The sequence below is a fragment of the Passer domesticus genome, chromosome 2 (genome assembly GCF_036417665.1).
Source record: "Passer domesticus isolate bPasDom1 chromosome 2, bPasDom1.hap1, whole genome shotgun sequence".
Lineage (NCBI taxonomy): Eukaryota > Metazoa > Chordata > Aves > Passeriformes > Passeridae > Passer > Passer domesticus.
The window spans coordinates 111,819,998-111,841,121 of NC_087475.1; the positions used below are offsets into that span (position 1 = coordinate 111,819,998).

General features: G+C 38.3%; 2 protein-coding genes across 8 annotated transcripts in view; one reads left to right on the forward strand and one right to left on the reverse strand.

The window, feature by feature from the left end:
- CMSS1 (cms1 ribosomal small subunit homolog) overlaps positions 1 to 21,124 on the forward strand; it is a 256,935-nt gene that overhangs the window by 137,928 nt on the left and 97,883 nt on the right. Inside the window, exon 1 of one of the 7 annotated variants that reach the window (XM_064410764.1) lies at positions 2,149 to 2,221. The exons of 5 other annotated variants lie outside the window; for them this stretch is intronic. In XM_064410764.1, coding sequence (XP_064266834.1) covers positions 2,164 to 2,221 — 58 coding nt within the window. In that variant the 5' untranslated portion in view covers positions 2,149 to 2,163. Of the gene's footprint in view, positions 1 to 2,148; positions 2,222 to 14,916; positions 14,951 to 21,124 lie in introns of those variants that run through there. One more of the 7 variants, XM_064410769.1, reaches the window with a different exon arrangement.
- The window catches only part of FILIP1L (filamin A interacting protein 1 like), a 188,092-nt gene that overhangs the window by 100,847 nt on the left and 66,121 nt on the right, over positions 1 to 21,124 (reverse strand). Inside the window, exon 3 of the mRNA XM_064410747.1 lies at positions 1,021 to 1,110. The gene's annotated coding sequence lies outside the window, so the exon portion shown is untranslated. The remainder of the gene's footprint in view (positions 1 to 1,020; positions 1,111 to 21,124) is intronic.

Here is a 21,124-nt window from a genome sequence, read left to right on the forward strand (position 1 = left end):
TCGTCTTGCCTCCCCATCCCTGGCTGCCACAAAGGTGGTAACACTCCTGAAGTTCTCATCCCTCCTCATGATCTTGCTCATTTTTGTTCACCTGAAAAGCTCAGTCTTTTATTTCTCTCTGTTAAACCCTTTGAGACTATTCAGAACCCTGAAAAGTCATTATTCCAGTGTTCCTGCAAGACTTCAGTGTCTCTCTTGGTGAGGCAGTTAAGGAGTTAAAGGCTTGTGGAGTTTCAAAGAAATGCCGGCCAGCTGCTGTAAAGTATTGCTACACAAATCCTAGCTGACCTCATTCTTGTCAGACAACAGTGATAATATCCAAAAATGGGTGCAAGGCAGGAAGTGTTTCAGGAAGGTGTGTGTTTCATGCAAAGACATCAGAAATATGCTTTCTCCCGGGGCCACTTACCATAAGATCCATATTAATTTAAGTGAAACAGTGAAATTCCAGGCTATGTTTGCAGAAACATCATTTCAGTCCAGAAAAAACATTGCTTGTTGCTCTAATGTACAAATGGCAAAAGCAATTGTGCTAACTGCTGTATGTATTTAATATAATGATATTGCTGGCTGTATGAACCTGCTTGTTAAACATATGGGGGCTTCACATAATTGTTGATAGTTTTGTTTCCTATATTAAGGGGTATCTTTGACTTGAAAAAGTGGTAAAGGAGGAATACAAGTCTGCTTACATTTTCTCATTTACTTTATGCTCAAAGACTGATTTGATACCTAATGTGCTTTTCACTAATTTAATCAACTGAATTCCTTAATAAGCAGAACAAAAATCTCATTTTCCTCCCAATGCATTCTCTGACTTATAATTTAAAAGAATTAGCTTTTGAACAATTCAACATTTTTCACCAGTCAATCTATCAAGTTATCTGTAAAAAGTGTCCTGTATATACAGGTTCTTATTATTTTTATTGTACCGAAAAGTTCAGACATAAGAAAGTTTGTATTTATTTATATTTTTCAGAAGTACCCACGTAAAAGCATGCAAATAAAAATAATTCCTACCAGTTCAGAGCTCTTCCGCTGATAGTTAGGGATATTTTCCCTAAATTTCCTCTTCGTTGTCTCCACAATTGTGCCTCTTATGGTATGAATCTGCAGTAAAAAATCAAATGTAAATTTATTTTTTTTTTTAACAAGCATAAGTAAATACCGATTGAGACCTTTTTTCTTTAGATTGCAGAGGTTCTTATTTCAGCATTAGTTTAATAAATTTTTACAAAATAATTTATTAAGAGTTAGACTTGGTCCTGTAAAGATTCTACCATTCAAAATGTTGCACATGAATAATATGATTAACTGAAATGAAGTCTAGCAGATGCTTGTAGGAATATTAAAATAATAATAAATATTACAATAAAGCATTGCTATTTAGCCTCTGCTCTTTGTTTCATTTAAAAACTTGTTATTCTGTACTTTTTTCCTATATTCTTTTATAGTTAAAAAAAAATATTAATTTATGTTGGTAGGGAGTGAACAGTTCTAGGTGCTGGAACTCGTGTAGTAATTTCCTCTTTGGAAATTCTCCTGTTTATGAGGCTGGGTCACTGACCTTGAAGGGCCCTCTGAAAAGTGTAGCTCATGGCCAGGGATCATGGGGATGCTGATTGGTATAATAGCAGAGATTGGGCTTTTTCATAGAGATGTGACCCAGGACCTCAGGTGAGGTGCATGAGGAGATAAAGGCAGGCTGGTGGATGGAAGTCCTGAGGGCAACCAAACTCAGCCCTGCTACGTGCTGAGGAATGAAACAAGTATAATCTGTGTTTTTAGAAAATGATTCAAGGATGTAACAGAAAAGAAAGGGAAGGAAAATGGGATTATTTAGATACATGAAGACATATTTTTTGTTGTTTGCCTGGTATCAGCTCATTTGATATACACACACAGTTGTTTCAAGCTGAATTATATTTTAGATTTGTCTGCTGTTCCTGGAAGTTATTGCCAAGAGTGAAAAACCACATAATGCATTTCTAGTATTAAACCATCTAGTACTGATGGGTAATGACAGAGTAGAGGGAGAAGGCACCAGTTAGTCTGGGTTAGCTCATGTGCTCTGGATAACTCTTTCTTGAACACTTAGATTTCTGAAGTTCTACTAGGCTATGTTGATTTCCCATTGCTTTCTGGATGTGATGAAATGTCTCCATGTCAGTGTCAGGTAATCTCAAGTATTCCTATGACTGCCTGCCTCAAACTTTCTCAGGTAATGTGCCTTTTGATCACTTTTCTATTGGCTATTTTAATAAGATAACAAATACCAGAAAGGCTGCAATAACACCTTTTAACAAAAGAAACATGCTTGAGTTTTTTAAATTACAGATGCCCGGCTTTGTCGCTTACATTTTATTTATTTTTGGTTTTAAATGCTAGAGGCACAAAATTTTGCGTCTGTAGTGTCTTTCTTATTTAAATTCTGAATTTTTGATAGTGAAGTGGGGAATTCATTCTCAAAGTCAAAAGGGAGAAAGTTTTTGTAATTACCAAACAGTTACAGATTCAGACACAGGAGGGAGATAAAAAAATCCTGTTTTACTAATTCTTTGTTAAAAGAAAAAAATTTTTGTGAGATGCGGTATAAATATTCACTTTACAAAATTATCTAGCAATGCAAAATATGAGAAATTATGTTAGTCCATCAGCCTGTCTCCTTGGCTTTTCAAGGAGATCTACCACAAGGAACTTAAATAACGTGCTTTCTTGTAACAGTGATGTAAAATATATGATATTTAAAATTTTGTTTGTTTGTTTTGTATTTTTCTTCAAAGTGTATTGGATTGGTTTTGACCTGTAAATTTGGATTTTATCTCTGTTCAGTCCATAATTCCAGCCAGTTCTGTGACTGTCCCTTTTTGATCTCAGTGTATTCTGATCTTTCTGCTTCTTCATCTTTAGACATGCGTCTGAAGCATTTGCCTCTTCATCAAATGTATAAAAGAATTTGGCACTTGTCTTGGTGTTCTGAAAGAAACTAAAACCAGGCTGTTGTGGTTGTCCTCATCAAAGGCTCTTCTATGGTATACACAGAACATCAAGGAATATATTTTCTTACTGCTTAGAAAGCTCTGTTTAAAAATCTGCAGATTTGTTGGTGAAAAGGGTAGGTGAATTTATTTGGTGGGTTTTTTTAAAAAATCCAGGGAACTGAGTTTTTTTGTTAAATTAATGTTTTAACCTTTGTGCTACTGAGCTTTTAAAGTTGGATAATTGAAATAAGGCCTGGCATAGATGAGTTAAAGATGTCAATTTTGTGAGTAGTTACCTGTGAAACGTAGAAATGCTCAAAATCACAACACCCTGCTCTCTCTTGCATACTTGGAATGACACCTACATATGAATTAATAACCAAAAGGAAATATTAAAGTATTCATAGGGTGCATGAAAGTCCCGATAGTGGCAAGGGTAGGTAGTGTTTCCAATGAGGAAGGCTGTAGCTTAGGGTGGTTAGACATGCCTTCCTTGAACGAATGGGATAAAATACCTAAATCACTGCACTGTTGTCACCTCTCTCAACACTTACAGCCTGTTTATGTACTTTTGGAGTAGTAGTTGCAAACCCTCTTGACCATTTTCTTACAGAATTCTGAGAGTGACTCCAAGAAAACCATTTGCATTGCACCTGTGGCTGTTTGGTAGGAGTTGTGTGTGCTCTGCTTTGACTCTCTGCCCTGCTTTCACAGGGTACCATTTGGCTCTTCTGAGCCTCTTTCTGCTCTGCTAAAGGGGGTAGTGATGCTGCCCTGTTTTGGTAAGGCATCCTTCTGATCAAGAGGTGAAAGACCAGATAGAGCCTTCTTTTTACCAATCCCAAGAGAGCTTGAATACAAACTGCATGAAGGCCTGCAGTCTCTGAAGGAGATTTAAAGAAATCCTGCTGGGATTTGATTGTGTGTCTGAGTCATTTGAGCTTGTTTTTTGACCCATTAATAAGCCCTTGTCACACTACTGCTGTTGCCTTTTGTTACAGTCATTACATTCCTCTGGAGTCTCTGTAGCCATTGTCTGCTTTGTTTCTTTGGTTTTCTTTTTCTTCACCAGGGAATGATTTTTAAGTTGGCAGGAGGCATAAAATTCGGTTCCCACCACCAGAAAACTCCGTGTGTTTGCAAGGGGTATGTAATAGCCACGCAAGCTCCACTGCATGCTCCCTTTGGCACAGAGCAGCTCCCATCTCACTTCAGTAGGTGTGCAGCCTTAGTGGGCTGTGAGTGCTCCTCCTCCTTGCCATCCTGCAGCTCACATTGGCAAAGGAAGCAGTGCCACAGAGGAAGGTATAGGAGAATCCTCTGAGGATCCAGATACGTGCTCTGGGATATTCAACACTGCAGAAAGCTCTTCCCTTGTGTGTGTGTATGGAGGCACACACAGGCTCTCCCCATAGGACAGATACCTAACGTGTTTGAGTCTCTGTGGGTTTTGGCTTTCTTTTGAGTGTGTGTGGGCCATTTAGAGCAGACAGCTTTCTCAGAGGGGACAAAGGTCAGTTTAAAATTTTTAGGTGTACTATGTAATGCAATCTGCTGCTGGCAGATTTGGAAGATACCCGTGAAATCTTTGTCAAGAAACAGGCCTTTTGTTTCCAAGAGAAAGTTTTGGATGCAGAGTGGGATGAGGAGTATTTGCTAGATATGTCTGAAATATGTTTGTTTTGAAAGCCACTATTGAATTAGGTGTAAACTGTGAGCCTGGTTTATATTCCTCAGGGCAGGGGAAGATGGAATCTATTGTTTATCTGAGTGCAGGTTTTCCCCAGGGTGCTTATATACACTACAGAATATTCATTAAGCTCTTGGCATTGTATCTCTAAATCTTTTCTTTGATTTCAGGTCTTAAATTAAAAAAGACAAGCCAGATATTCCCACTCCTCCCAAAATAAACCTAAGTTGTGAAACTGTCCTTAGCACTTTTGCTGAATGAAGCACAAACACCTACTGTTTTCTGGCAAACCCTGTTTATCCATGTAGACACTCTTGTGAGAGTTGTTTCACTGTGTCCACATAGTCTTTACCTGATCTACAGAAAGACTGATGACAAAGGGAATATTTGTAAGGCAGATTACTGCCTGTTAAAGATTTGGGGTTATCTGTGTTTTCCAGCACATGACATTGAACAACTACCAGGGACAAAAGAATTTTTTGCTTCTCTCAAGTTACTGTTGGCTTTAAAGTGAGAAGACAGGAAAGGGACTTGCCATTTACATAAGTTTAGAAAGCTTTCAAAACACCTCTTTTAAAATTTTCATTAAGACATGCAGGGCTGCTCTAATGGCATGATGGAGAAGCTTTCCAAACTGGTTTGAGAAGATGAGTGCATTTTCTTTGTTATTTTTCATTCCACTAATATTGAGATTATTGTGCTACCATTTTAGCTGTACAGTTGGTCATATTTTGTACAGTACTTTTAATATTATGAAAAGGATGCCATTAATAATGAATAGGAACAAAAATGGTTAGCTGGTTTTAACTGAGGTGACACATTTTGGCTATTTCAGCTCAGCTCTTATAGAGGGTCAAAGACAAAGGAGATTTCAATTTCTAGAGCTTTGCTTTAAGATGGAAGGTAGATCTGCAACCCTGTGGTTCAAAGTCAAGAAGGTAAGAAGTTATTTAGCAGTTCACAGAATTGTTGCTAAGATAAAATGAGAGGAAAGTGAGGGGAAAAGAGTATTCAGTCAGAATGGAGTATCAAGAAAATAGATAGTCTACTTAGGAAGACTTAGAAACAGATGAAGCCATGAAAAACTGAACAAAATACCATCATAAGAAGTGGGCTTGCCATACACTTAGAGTTTAGCACACTTTTTATGTGGTGCTTTTCTGGAAATTGCTACTATGAAATAGCTTTTAATTTTAACACAGCAGTGCTACTACCTGCATTCCTTGTTTGGGGTGATAATTTTGTTTGTTTCAAGAAACTAAGGATAATTCTGTTCTGCTTTTAAGGTAATGTACAGGGATTTTTCATTTGCTTCAGAATGAATGGCAATGATCTGCCCTTCCTTCAAGTGACCAGTGCTTTTACAGGATATTTAAGGTGAAATAGCCATATAATGTAGATTATAGCCATATTTATCAAAGTGACTGCTATCAATTCAGACTGAGCAATACTTTTTAAAAGAAATTCTGATGTTTCCCATTTTTCGCTTCACTTGCCCTGGTGATTCCCCTTATACTTTTTATATTTTGTGGAGTAACCAAGATACCTGGCTGAGACATGAATCTTGCCTAACAGTACACTTTGTACTCATTGTATAATTGGTTCTCAACTGTACACTATAAAAGATGTTTAAAAACATCTAGACTAACATGGAAATTACGTAACTGTGGTAAAAACTTCAAAAGAAAGCTTGGGGGTTTCCCCCCCACCCCGTTTGCTTTGTTTAGGTACATGTTTGGGCTGGATTTTTATCCGTGCACTCTTCCAAATCCTTCGTATTTGTACTCTTAACTGGTTCATCAGGAGCTTTTAACGAAGTATGTAATCTCATGGTGGGAAGATACCTTTTTTGTTTTTCCCTTTTTCCTAGTTTCCATGTTCTTTTAGGGTGTGGTTCAAACTGAGATGAAATTTAGGTTGGTCTTTCCTTTTTCTGACCTGCCAAAGGGTTTGTTCTGTTAGCATTGCTCGGCTCCCTGTAAATCAGACATTCTTCTTGGGCTGCGTCAGGTTACTAATGACATGATTAATGCAGGAAGGGTAGAGAAGGATGACGTAGTGGCTCATGCAAAGTTTACCTGAGAATTATCTGCAGCTCTCTACTGTTTAGTGTCTGTGTGAGTCATGGCCTGAAGCTCTGCCATTCCCTGTTCTTCAGCTGGGCAAGATCACACTTACCTCATTCTATGTATGCATTTCTCCCTTTCCTGCCAAATCTGATTAGAATCACTTTTGTTTTAAACTGTTTATGAAACATTCAATACACTTTTTGCAGATAGCTGACCATGAGGCTAAATGAAAAGTGCCATTAGATAGCTGTGATCCAGACAGCTTTAGAAACTTTCTCTGTCCTTACATGAATTCTGATTTTTATCAGCTGAAGTCTTTTTCACGTTCATGGGTTTAACAGTGATAGTGTTTTGACATAAGTGAGCTTTGCAATAGGACCGTGAGTCAATTGCCATCCCTCTCCTGTTTCTTCTTTTGTATTTGTACAGATATAAGCTTACAAAATACATACAGCAAGTTTGTGCTGCTGTCTCTGGCTTTTGGAACTTCCTTGGGCTGCAGGTGCAAGAGTTCCCATCAAATTTGATTTACCTATTGATTCCTTAATGAAGCATTTGGGAAATTCATCTTACTGACATGAAAACATGGGCATGTTCTCTGATCCACTTTGAAGCCTTGGTCATTCCCTTAGTGAGGGCTGGCTCAATGTACCTGCAGACAATATTTGTTCTGCTGTTTGTGTACGTGTGTCCATTAACTGTCACATGTTCTCAAGTCTCTTTTAAAAGACCAGAACTAAGTCAATGTAGAATTTTCAAGTAATGCTGATTATTTTTTCAAGGTTCCTTTGTTTTCTCTGTAGAACTGTCACAACATCTTTGGCATCCTTCAGGATTTTAGCTTTCCTCAGCTGAAACTGTCGCCTTTTCTCTGTGTGAGCTGCTGTCTGAATTATCTTGTGCAAAAAGTGCTTAATGTTTAACTATACAAGAATATGCTGAAAGCAGGCTATCATTTTCCAGCCAGCTTCTATCTCACAACCTGCCAAAGCCTATATCAGGAACACAATGTGTGGGAAAAACTTCTAAAATGATAGACAGAAAAATGTCTTGTGGGAAACCTAAAATGCCTTGAGATTCATTCTCTTACTAAAGAATGTTTTTACAAGCACAGCATCATCCCCTTTACTTTCTGAAATGTTCAAAAATGAAAGCTTGAGAGCATAACATTTTTGTGTAGATTGTAAACAACCTTGATAAGTGGAAAAGTGACATTTCTTGGAATAATATTGTCTTAAGAGAAAAGAATGGTCAAATTGAATAATTAGCCAGAAAAACCCCAAACACAACCCAACTTAGTTCTAAAAGGTTCACCTACTTCTAATAAAGGCTATACTGATGCCTGAGATAAATCTTTATGTGCTCTTTGATTACATTTTGCAAACATATCTTAAAGGAAAACAAACATCCCATGATCTGTTAATCTCAAAAGATGCACCAGACGAGTAAATTCTTATTGTAAACATATCATTAAAATATCTAAAAGTTCTCTAATGCAATGTGCAGGCTTTTTACCTACATTGCAGCATATGCTAATGGAGTTAATGATTATAATTACCCAGATGCCTAAATGGGGATGGCAAAAGTTCATGTTCAGCTTAATGTTGTCTGTATTTAATTTTCCTGCTTTTAAAGGAACTGTTTACATTAAAGAGTAACATAGATTTTATTCAGTGAGTCACTGTTTAGGCAAAAAATAAGCATATTGTTTGACACGTGCCTTTATGTAAGCTGTGTTTCTAGAATCTGTCTTTCAGTTTGAGCAATGAAATGGTATTTCTGGCTTTTGTTTTCTTCTGGTGAAATAGCCAGTGCCTTGGCTGTGGAACTGATTTTTTGCTTTATGTCCAAATCCCTCTTTTTTCACACTTGCAACTAGAAAATTAATCAAACAAGGCTTTAAAATGTCTTTTTTTTTTTTTTTTCAAAATTGAAAGGCACTGAATGAAGTAGCAGTGTAAAAAGTAACTGTTCTGTAAAACTTGTGCAGGTTTATGAGGCAGGACATCACCACCCTCCACTTCATCAGGTTGTGGTTGCCTCTTGCTGCACAAAGCAGCAAACAGCCCTGGGGAGAGAGAGAGAGAGAGAGAGAGCAAGCTCTGTCTGGCTCCTTGGCTCAGGCAAGCCCACAAATCCAGAGGAACTTCTGATTGAGGAAGGACCTGAGAGGCAGGAAACAGATGTTGGCAGCAGTGTCCTGGCTCAGGTAGCCAGATAACAAACGTACCAAGCCAAAATAACTAAGTGGGTTAAATGGCTATAACTGTAGCTCAGTCTTATTTATTTGGCTACTTAAATCCAGGTTTACCTAAGGAGTACTGTGCCTTTTGCACATGCTCTTCTTTGTTTGGCATTTGTGTTGTCAAGCTTCAGAGACCTTGTCTGATAACACCAACCACATGTTTCTGTGTGCAGTTAGGTACCTTCCTCAAAGGCTTGCTGGGGTCATGCAGGTATTTCAGTAGTTATTATCTTCTTTGTGGCCCAAGATCATCATGCATGTGGTGATGCAAAAGGACAACATTAGAGTCTTACATATTCAGAAAAAGTCCTTTGAAGTCTCCAAAACAATGAAGATTTAGTATTTTATTTTTGCTGTGTATGCTTTTCTTCCCATGGCCTTTGTTAGTGCATTAGTTATATCAGCACCATAGCAAACTATTTCACTTGGGTATTGGCATCTTATCTTCCAGGGAGTGTGCATAGAAATGCATTTTACAATCTGCTTGCAGGTTTTGGATGTTCCTGGTGTCCATTCATCAGTTCAATAGTCTCATATTACAAGAGCCCGAAGGATATGGGGAATCCCAGGGTTAAAAAATAAAATAAATTTTAAAAACACAAACAAACCCACAACAGGTTGTGCCACAAAGGCATTGCTTGTCAAACTGAGGTGGTCCATGCTTGTGATGCAGTGGATCAGCAGTGCAGAGGTCTGTGCCTGGAGCCTTTCTTTTGGCTCCTCTGGCTTTTGAGAAGGGCCTGGATAACACTTCTGTGATGGGATTTCTTGCATTTCATCTGAGCCTCTATGTCTGTCAGGTGTTTCTCAGGAGCAAAGCCTTCGTTCCTGGTTTGTTGGTGGCCTGCCTGTATGAGAATCCTTTCAGGGTTGTTGCTGCCTGATTCCTGGCTCACTGTGGGAGCCCTTAGTCTGAGCTCCTGCAGGTAGATAATGACAGGGGAATTCAGGGGCTTTTTCAGTGCCCTCTTGTTCTTTGGTTTAACAACATGAGAAAAGTGCATCATGTTACCGTCAGAGATCTTCCTTCATTCCTGTTCCAGATTTCCTCTTGGGGGTTGGTGAGTTTGTCTTGTTTTTAGATAGCCCTGATTTTCCTTCATCTCCCATGGTTGCTGCTGCCACCATTTTTCCATTTGAGAAGGTGTTTCCAGAGATAACCTCTTAAGCTTCCTGAGTGCAACCCTGTGACATTTATAATTTGTACATGTTATTTTCTGCCACTTCTCTAGCGTTGGAAAATTCCATTTCCCAAATCTCTTTAGGAGAGGTAGGAAAAAACTTGCTTTGTGCGGGTAATGAGGCATAGGTGGTGTATTTGTCTTTTAGATCTCTATAACAAATATTTTCAATTTCTGAATTTATTAAACCCCCCTTGGTTATAAATATTGGAATGTGCTGACTGGGGATTTGCTTTAATATCGTATAAAGGTTTTTCTCTGGTAGTAAGTCTCCTAAATGCATGAAAAAGATAACAAGTCACAAAACTTAATACTGCTATAGAATTTTAGAAGCTGGTTCAGATATGAAGAGTGTTTGTTTCCTTTGTTGAATACCACTTAGTAAAAATGGAATGAACCTGTTTAAAAATATGGGATCTGATACTTCTGTCATTGACCTGTTGTTCTAGGGAAGAAGGACTTTTATCTGTTTTTCAGACAGTCATTCTCAGTGTTGGGGATGGACCAGCTGAGAAACAGATTTTGATGATAAAAAGTTTTAGCAAATTTCGTTCCAGTGGCTTCCCAGGTAGGAGAGAGAGAGCTTGGTGTGAGCTTGTGTTCCTACTTATATTTTTTCAAATCCCCATAAGACACAAATTCATGGGAAGCCAAACCACATTGGTTCCACTGTTTGTAGAGCTTCTTGCTCTTTTCTGTGGTGGTTTCTTAAAATCAAATTATGTCTGCCTTTGCTAAACTTCTGTTGTGTTGCTAGCTTTACTGTGTATGTTCCAGTTGCTAAAATACAAGAAGCCACAAAGGGCGCCAGTGTAATAAACAAGAACAAATAAGGAGAGTCTGAAATGCTGTTTCTTGCAGATAGTTGACTTAAAATCTGAAATTAAAAAATGTTTCTGTTTTTGGTATTTATTTTATTTATAACTTTCTTACACCACTATGAACTTCTTTTCTTCCACTGGAATCAATACAACAGAACTACTGCTCACTTGCAGCTATTTAAGAAATGCAAGCAATGAAAGTAAAAGATACTTCAGATTTGAGAATTAGTTTTTATCTAAAAGTATATTCTGAATGTTAGATCTGTTTTCAATTCTGTATGCATGTTCCTTAGGCAAAATTTTGAAAATATCAGCTTCTGCTGAAAGTTCAAGTTTCTGATTTTTCGTCTCTTCTTATTTCTGAATACCATTTAATATCAGGAAATAATCACCATGATGCTTGTGCTTACTTTAGCTGTAGTTATTTATAAATAACAACAATTGGGCATGGAAACTATGATTATAAAAGCAATTTAGCCTCATAGATATCCTTCAAAATCCTCCTGTTTATGTGTGACAAAAGTATGAGATTACATTCAGTTTAAATTTGAGTCCTGTATTTAAAAGCTTCTGAATTTCTGTGGTTCAGCCTCCTCTTTGAAACCTTGAAAATTACCTATTTGAAGCTTGTGTCTGCATAATCCTTACTACAGAATTGCTCCAATTTTCTTTAGAGACCCATCACTTCAGACAAAGTGTTTTTATATTCCCTTGTCATGCTGCTTCAAGACAGGTTTCCCTCTGCTAAAATGGTTTCCTTTATTGCTTATTTGTTTATATTAGTAGTGGTTTCCTTCTTAAGGTTAATTACTGTTTCAAAGAAATTGCAATTTCCTGTTCTGGTGTAACTTGTTTACTTTAGATTTGTTTGGGAATTCTTCCTATTTTGAAGGTGTAATGCTCTAAGGGATGATTCTTAATTTTTCTTACCTTTTCCCCTCTCTTTTCTTCTAATTTTAGGTAAGAGTGAGTTTTGCATTGATTTCTTGGTTTTGAAGGATTTCTGCTTGGGTAAAGTATTAATCTATTTTCCTTTAAAAAATTGTATTCTTTCTCTCTGTATTTAAGGGAGGAGGGGGAAATCATGGCCAAAGCTAGTGCTGTACCCTTTTAAATACTCTCATACAGTTGCTGGAAGAGAATTTGAAAATTTCAAGTAGGTGTTTGGGTTTTTCTTAATAATGGGGTTTTTCTTAATAATTTGGGTTTTTCTGTATGCAGGATGATAGCAAAAATGTACAAGCAAGTTATTAACTGTCACCTGTAGTAATTTGGAGAAGTTTGAAATATATTTCCCTTAAATGAAGCAATGTACTGCTTGAGATTTCTTGTGGAACACCTGCATGCTCAAAGGCCCTGCCCAAGTATATAATAAGGCTTATATACTGGAAGCTCTTTGTCTATATCCAAGAAGAATTTAAAGCTAGATAGTAAAAAGTAGGTCAGCTAAACCCATGCTGAAAATTAAATGGTAACTCAAAAGGGTAATAAACACACGTTGCAATACCAGGATTTCAGAGTTGTTTCTTCTTTTATGAAATAAAAAATCCTGGTATGTCTTTACTTTGTAATAATGATGTGGGGGCTGTACTGGACTGTGTATTCCCTCTGCAGTCATTTCTAACTGTAGAGTTGGAAGCTTTCTCTTAAGAGGCTGCAATTCTCAAGGGAAAAGATCTTTCATTTAGCAAGCCTAGAGACAACTTCTGATTATAGGAGAATTGGTTTATTGTGGAAAGTAATGCAACTATAAATATGACTTCCTGTGCAGTAGACATGTTTGCCAGTTTCTGGAAGCTTGAAAAAGGAGATCTTGTCTGGTTACAATTCACAATCAACCTATGGAAAGGAGTTGGGAACAGCAGACCATTTCTTTTATCAGGGACACTCTTGGTTCAAACTACTGCAGTTCTGCTTTTTTGTTCTTTTTCCTCTACAAGTACAGTTTTAATTAATCAGTGGGAGGCCCAGCATGAGGTAATGCTGGAAATCAACAATTTCAATCCTATGATTCTTAATAGAGAATTAATGAAAACAGAGGTATTGCTATCTCCTTGGTCAGAAAATATATCATTTGGACAGTATCTAAAGGTAGGCTCTGGGCTTCTGTGTGCATAATACTCCTTTGGGCTTTGTCTGCTTTTAGAAGATCAAAACTAAAACAAGAAGTCGTGTAATTTATACTGGGAAATAACCCTGATCTTTAAAATTCTCTAGCACATGTATTGTCACAACTTAGTCAGAAGGACTCTCTGGAGTCATCTAGTCTGATCCTTTGTGTAATGTAAGACAAAAATCTCTTGCTTATTATTCAAACAGATTTTACGTGGGCTTCAGCCTCTAATGAAGTCACTGCAAGCTGTGTTAATTTTAATTTTTCTCAAGTCTTAAATATGCTCCTTCTTTGCCATTCCACCTGAAGGGCTGTTAGAGATGCTCTCAAAGGAAAAGTTTGAGATGCTGTGCTTCTAGAGACAAAGCTTGTAGTTGCCCAGAGGAAGGTGTATGGTGTTTGTCCTTATCTTCATGGCTCCACATGAAACTGGATCTCAGGTGGCACTGAGGAAGAGGTGGGAAGCAGTGTGACAAGGACAGTAGGGTAGAGAAGTAGTGGCACTTGATGGCATGAGAGTGAGGAGAAGGGGTGAGAAAGCTGGCATCAATCACTGCTTCAGAGAGGGAAGAAAGCATTGATCTAGGATTTAAACGGTAGAATTCCTATACTTGTTCTCTGTATACTGGCCTTGACCATGTTCTTATTTCTAGAGTAACCAGACTTAGAAGAGATTCAGGACATTAAGTAGTGGTTCTCTGTGGGAGAAACCTGAGAGGAGGAAAGGAGAAAGCACTTGTGCTGCATGTCCTGCACACGCTCTTGCTTGCGTACTTTTTCTCACTCACTGTTGTCCTTTCCTGGCAATCTCTTTTGCTGGTTAAAGAATTACCATGTTTGAGAGTTTGAGGCTGAGCAAAGCTTTAATTCCTTGTCTGGAGTATTGCGCTAGTTTCACTCTGTCAGCTACCCACCTCCCTATGCTCTCTCACCCCACTTGTGTCCAACTGCCTCGCAGTGTCATGTACTCCACAAAGGACCAGAAACCTGGACATTGTGCCCCTGCTCTGGGCCACATCAGTGTGCAGAACATGTGTATATACTGCACACACAGCACAAGCCTGGCCATGTGGACAGCCTTGCTACAGTGCAGTTTTCTTTTTTTCTCTTCTGTGTGTTGTTTTCTGAATGAACAGCAGCTTGGGGGCAGGGAGGAAAGAAAATACACTGTGAAAAACACCGAGATTTCAATTCCTTGAAATCAGGTTTTGCACTGGTTTTATAGAGTCACTTTATGTCATTCAGTTAAGAAAACAGTTAATAGGCCTAGATTTGAGTACAGATAGAAACACTACTTTGTTTGATCTGAGTTCTGTCCTGTGACTTAAAGGAGCCACATTCCTACAGACAAACTGTCTCCTCTGAAGGTCTTCACTATCTTAAAGCTCCTAACCTGGGGAAGAAATGAAGTATGCAGTTCAGATTATTTTAAAATACAAATTGAACTGAGAAAAAAAAGAAAAATAATTATGTATAGATGTAGATTACATCACTTGTTCTGCAGTACTTATATTTTCTACAAGGATACTAGTTTCCTGCCAAAATATGACTCAAAAGACCAATAGCAAACAATCTGTACAAGTTTACACAAGAGAACTGAAGTAGTTCATTCCATAAGCATTGTGTTTTAAAAGCACACATTTCAAAAATAGATACTTCTTTAGGGAGGCTGCTTTCTTCATTTTCACTGTTGCTTTCAGAAGTATGTCCAAATAGTTACAGGGTTGGGCTTTTTGGGGGTTTTTTTGTTAGGTTTTTTTTTTTTTTTTTCCTGAGAAAACTGTTGCTGCACACTGAGGATGTAAGAAAATTGGAATGGCTATGACTCTGAATGCTTGCAGTTAACAGAGGTCAGTCATAATATTTCTGGCCTCAAAGACAGTCTTAAATTTAAAAAAAGGAAATTACAAGTTTGATTCCTATTTATTGCAACAAAGAATTGAAATTAAGGTTTGAAAGGTACATTCCTATTTAAGGATATGCTGATCGTGGTGGCTGTGGTTGAAGGAGACTCATTTGTCATGTCTTTATAAATACTGCTGTGCTGTGCATTTAATGTTTAATGTGTTTTGATTTCTTTAAAACCCCCTGGATTTTTTTATCTAAAAATCTGTGTATTAAGAAGCGAATGATACTTTCTCCATATCTGTGCTTGGTTAACATTCTACAGAAAAAAAATTACTTGCACATCATAATACTGCACTAATAGACATAACTCTTATTTTTGTGTAGTCCTTTTTTGTTGAGAATATCAAACATTTGCTTCTTAGTCATTGTCTTCAGAATTCCTTTAATCATCTGTATGTTAGCCCATTTACCAAGCCAAATATCAGGAGGGAAAAGGAAGGAGAGCTGCCAATGCTCCTCTGTTTTTTTTATTTCTGAGATTTAAAAGTTTCACACCAATTTCTCAAGCACTAGGAGGAAAAATGTGCAGTTTAGGAATAAATCCTATCCCTTTTGTTCAGCTCATGTTTTTCATTAAACTCTTTGGCTCTTGATTTGACATTATCTACCCAGTAACTGATAGTAAAAGTCTCCACAGCATTTCCAACAATTCCAGAGGCGTCCTGACCATCTACAGATAGTAATGTTTGATAGCACTAGGGGCTTTTTTATGCTACAAATGTGTGAGTATGTCATAGCTTTTAGATTTGAGAAAAAGCACACATTTCAGAAAAACAGCTCAAAGAAGCAGAAATTGGAAATTTTGGAGTAGGTGGGAAAGAAGGGCAACTGAGGTAGTCAGGGATTTCAGCTCTGGGTGTATTGCTCAATGTTCCTTAATTTTGGCACTTATGTGTTGAGATTGTGAGAACAACCTTCATTATTCTTAGTAGTTAACCCACCACAAAGGTTTGTTCTCCTTTTATAGAGGACTTGTCAAAATACTATGACAACTAGGCTGATTTTAGACAAGCAGATCCTGGCTCTAAAAAGACAGTAAGTCTGCAAGTCAAACATGGAGGGCAGCCATTAGCATTTGGAGAAGTAAGAAACCTCAGATTGTTTTCTCATTGGATGAAGAGCTTGAAGCAACATAAAGTTAATTGAAGAATTCCTTGAAAGTGGAGTCAGGCTAAAATAAAAGCTTAGGGGTCTATAATTTACTAAATGTGAAAGCTTTGTGAGCAGTAGTGAACATAAAAGTTTGAAAAAACATATTTTAGTAAACATATCTGACTTGTGTTATGGACTGTCCTGTTTTAATTATTCATCCAAATAATGTAGATTTGCAGTATGATCTCTAATTAGGCACAGTTTGATTTATGGAGCTGGCCCCACATAAACAGTGATGTCATGCTGTACTGCTCAAAATTACAGCTCTGCTCTTGCAGTTTAAAGACGATTATTTTTAACTTTGGAATGCTTCAGTTTTGTGCATCTTGGCTTTTAGCTTTGTGAACTTAAGATGTGCTCTGCTCCTCTCCTCCTTCCTCCCCCCAGATCAAAGCAATCTGTTAATGTAACCAGAACAAAACCTATTGAAATGGACTTCTGAACATTCTCAGCTTTAATTCTTGTTGGTAAATAGGCAAGACTCTTCATGCTTGCTGTCAGGGTGGTTGAGAAATAAATACAGTAAGAATTGAACTATGTTTTGCCAGGTGTCCAGATGCTGATGCCATTCCAGAGCAGGAATGCTTCATTTATGTCTCCAAAAGATCTTAGTTTTCTTTTGATGCTATAATTGAAGAAAAAGAAAAAGAGGGGCGAGGAAAAGCAGGGAAAAAACCCAACCACACATACGCACAAAGAAAGGAGAGGGGTGGGATCTGCACTGCCTGTTACTGCAGGTAATAATTATTTACTAGGAATGGGAGCTCTCACGCACATGAGTTTTTACTCATATGCGTTGCATTTTCTGCTTGTTTCCCATTTGAATAGGAAAATTTGCCTTTCCTTAAACCAAAGTCTGTTCCAAATGCAAAAGGAAGCTTTGCATAGGGGGATTTCTGCATTTCCCTACAGAGGAGGTCTTCGGCAGCGACTAGCAAGATCCCTTCCTACCAGCATTCCTGATCTGGACTTGTGGGCAAAGGGCCAACAGACACCAGAATGTGGAGGAAGGGAAACCTGAAAGCTGGATCTGAGTATGATCTCTCCTGCCAAGCTCATTGAGCCTGTTAAGAAGAGAACAGCATTTCAGAGGGATGTGGGACTCTTTCTGTGGAGGTGTCAAGAATGCTTCAGGCAAGGCCCCCATAACCTGGCAGCAAACTGGGGAGGGAACAAGAATAAAGGCATGGAGGTGTCACAGTTATACTGGAGGCACTTAATTACCTAGTGATATCAAAAGGTGGGAATTGTTTTCAGAAGGCAGTAGCTGTGGCAAAGAAAGGCAGACTTCGTTTTCTACCAAAGCAATTTCTGACTGGGAAGGGAAGGTGAAAATACCTTCCTGTGGATTTCAGTGGGAAGATTCTGTGAGCTGCTCTTGGTGGTGACTGCAGTGTTTCAGGCTCATGCAGGTTGAGAACAATGCATGTTGCGTCATTGCAAAGCTGTAGTTCTCATGAGGAACCTTGATTATATAGCAGCTGACTCAGTTTCTATGCTGTAAACTGATTACAGCTTAAAAGACTCACAAAAAGTCATGGGATTTCTTAGGGTTTTTTATAAGGATATTCTCAAATGAGTATCACATTTTTAATATAATCAGTTGTTGACTAAAATATTTGTTTTAGATGTGTAACTGCTCGTAGTTGTCCTGTAAGTATATTCAGTTTAGGTATTGAGGCTTGGAGACAGTGTTGCTTTGGTGGAAAAGGGGAAAGGAGTTCATACCCTGTCAGTGCTTCAATGCCAGTGAATGTAAATGGATGGAAAGTGTGCACGAGTTTGCTAATGAATTATATGTACAGTGGAAAGATTACATGTCTAAGTTCATCTGCTCTTTTTTTGGCCTGGCGAAATTGCCAGCTGAAATTAAATTTAGCCATCTAGAATAAGGTGAAAGCATTAATTCTTTGAACATTTAGGTCTCTGGTTTGGTGTCAGTTACGGGGGCCTGTAAGGTCTTGATTGTAACATAATACCAGTAAACAGCCAACATTTGCTTATGAGCAGACCACCTCTCTTGTTTTGATGAAATGAAATTAAATAAGTGGTAGGTTTCAGATAATTCCATTGTAAGATCCTCATGTTTTGTCTTGTGTTAATATATGTTTGGGTTGTTGGTTTTTTTTATTATTATTATCAGTTACAAATCTGAATATAATCTCTTTTCCAGGATGGTAAATCAGCAAAGTTAAAATCAATCTTGCCCAGAGATCTGAGTGAGGGGCTGTCATGCAGTGTGTGTGTGTCTGGGCACATGCATTGGTTTTGTCCTCACTTTCTTTAGTGGATCTGGCAATATACTTGGTGCAGAAACAGTCAGACCTGGAGAAACTTACGACTGACAGCAGTTTAATTATTTTCTGTGTATTAAATGGCTGATGCAGGTTTAATTTTTTTTTGGCAGTTCTTCTCATGACACACTCTTGCAGAAACTGGTCTTGGAACTTAGAGGAACAGCTTGCCTCTGAGAGTAATAACAGCTTCTCCATCATTTTGTCTTGTCATTAAAACTGGACATTCATCCACAAGCTGTCTCACAGCTCTGTAGTTAAGGACTGAAAATACTCTGTGAGGATCTTTAGCCTGCAATATATGCTGAAATGATCCTTATGGCCAAAAAGTTAAGGGGGTGATGATGACTGTCATGAGAAACGAACAGGGAGGTGGGACATGAACATGCCTGCTGTGACACCTCTGGAATTGCCAGGAGCTGACCAGATGGAAAGTTAATGACACTTAGCAGTTAGAATACTTCAAGTAGCTCCCCCTTCCTTTTGCTCTACAATGTAAAGCTGTTTAGTGTTACATAAAAAAACAGGCTCTTAGGAGCATGTGCCTGAAATTATTTCCTTGATACTGATGCCAAAACCAACTGGGATCACAGCATGCAAAACTCCTTGAGCAGGTGATCAAATCTGGTACACAGGGAGTCTCCTGATTGTGGAGTCTTGTGAATGACACAGGGAAGAGCGCATCTGGCAGCTGCATAATTTGAACAAGTCCTTGGGCATTGATTAATGGTGTGCTGGTCACATACAAGCACTTACCACATCTCTTGCAAAATTCTGCCCTCCCATACCCACTTTCTCTGCTGCAGTTGTTCCCTGGCTTGTTTTGATCAGAACAAGCAGGCCCAGAACAGCCAAAAAAGTTGAGGGAGCTCATCTGTGCTAATGTGTCTTGGGTGGAAATGACTAGAGAATGATCATGCAAGCAGCTAGGCAAGTTTGAGGAGTGTTGACCTGCCCTTCTGCTGTGTGTAGGAAAAGGGAGTCGTGTCCTCTGAGGAGAGGTGACTCCTGGCAGAGGATGCATGCTCACAGGCAGTGATGTCTCTGCTCTGCATCTGGGGGCTGTGAAGGCATTGCAAGCTGTGTCCTGCATTGCAAGCTTGAGCTGGTTGTCAGAGAAGCTGTAATGCCCCAGGTCAGAGTGTGGCTCTAGGAGAGCTAAGCAGCCTTCGTGGCTGCACACTTAAAGGCAGACTGCTGCATTTGTTGGCAGAGATAAAAACAGCACAGTTTTGCTTTTGGTGTTTTGTGAGGCCACTTCTGAGAGGCACCATGGAAAGCACGCTTTTCCTCAAATGCAGTTTTGCCCAAGTAAAGCTTTGGCTCGTTATTGATTATATCTGGATTTCAGGAGGCAGTGCTAAGATGATTCACATTCATTAAGTAAACTTCCAGCACCATCCTGGGAGGCAGGTTTAGAGAGGAGGAAATGGAGAGGAGTATCCTAAAGGTGCAAAGGGAATCTGGTTCAGAGCTGAAATTAAACTTTGGCTCTAGGCATCGTGCCTCTGAAAAATCCTATACTACTTGAGTTTCATGTCAACATTGTCCCATTACAGCACTGTAATTTAGAATAATTTATAAATCTGTATCTGTGGTAGATAAGATTTGAGTAAACCACATCCATTGACAGTAAAAGGACTGCTATTAAAAAATGAAGTAATCAAAAGATCATACCATCAGTCGCATGGATAGACTGGCTAAGAAATGGTATCACTTCTTTATATCTGACTTCTACTGAGCATTGAGAAGCAGATTGTCAGACCATTGGCCACCTAGTCTTGTATGTCATCTACCCAGAGAAAGATCATAGGGATAGGACAAGTCTATAGTCATGCCTTTTTTTTTGGTCACATCTTGCTGGTTTTGAAAAATCTGCTCAATTCTATTCTGAAGTCTATTTTCAGCTTTGAATTTTGGAAATTGTGCCTCATTGTGGTAACATATCCATAGTCATCTGTCTTTTCTTGTGAATTATGTGATTAAGCACACCCGAGCCTCCCTCAAACATGTTCTGTAATCACCATCTGCTAATGGTGTGTTGTGATATATACTTGTATTTGTGAAGTTTCTTTTAAAGCAGGATAAATTTGTCTGTCCACTATAGCCTAAAAGACTTGAGAAATGTGATGAGTCTAGTTACAGTGTTTGTTCTTTCATTCATTTTATAGAAGAATTAGTATTTATGAAAACTGCCAGAAGACCCTTTCCTGTAGGAATTTGAAGGGAGATAAGGAAGGCCCTTATAAAATGTGAAAGAAGTCACTGTGTTTCATGTTTTCTTCCCAGAGCTCTGTAGTTGCCTCCTTGCCATGGGTAGGCCAATCATTTATGCTAGCATCAGGACATGCTTGCCCTGAGTGGCTTTTGCATTATCATAGGCCATCCAGTCCACTTAGTAATCTTTGAGAAAAGTATTTTATGGCTTTGCTTTTAATTCTTGTGTGAACATTTTTCTTTTAAAACAGCAACATCATAAAATTATTTTATTAAAAGTTACAAAAGTGGGTAATTAATTAACATTTTTTTCTAAGATTTTAAAAGCACAGTTATGATTTTTTTTGGTAGTTACACTAGATTGTATGGCTGTAAGGAACAAGGAAAATGAGGATAACAAATTTCCCTTGGTTTTCAGGGGAAAAATGCAGGCACAGGGGTCAAAGACCCAGC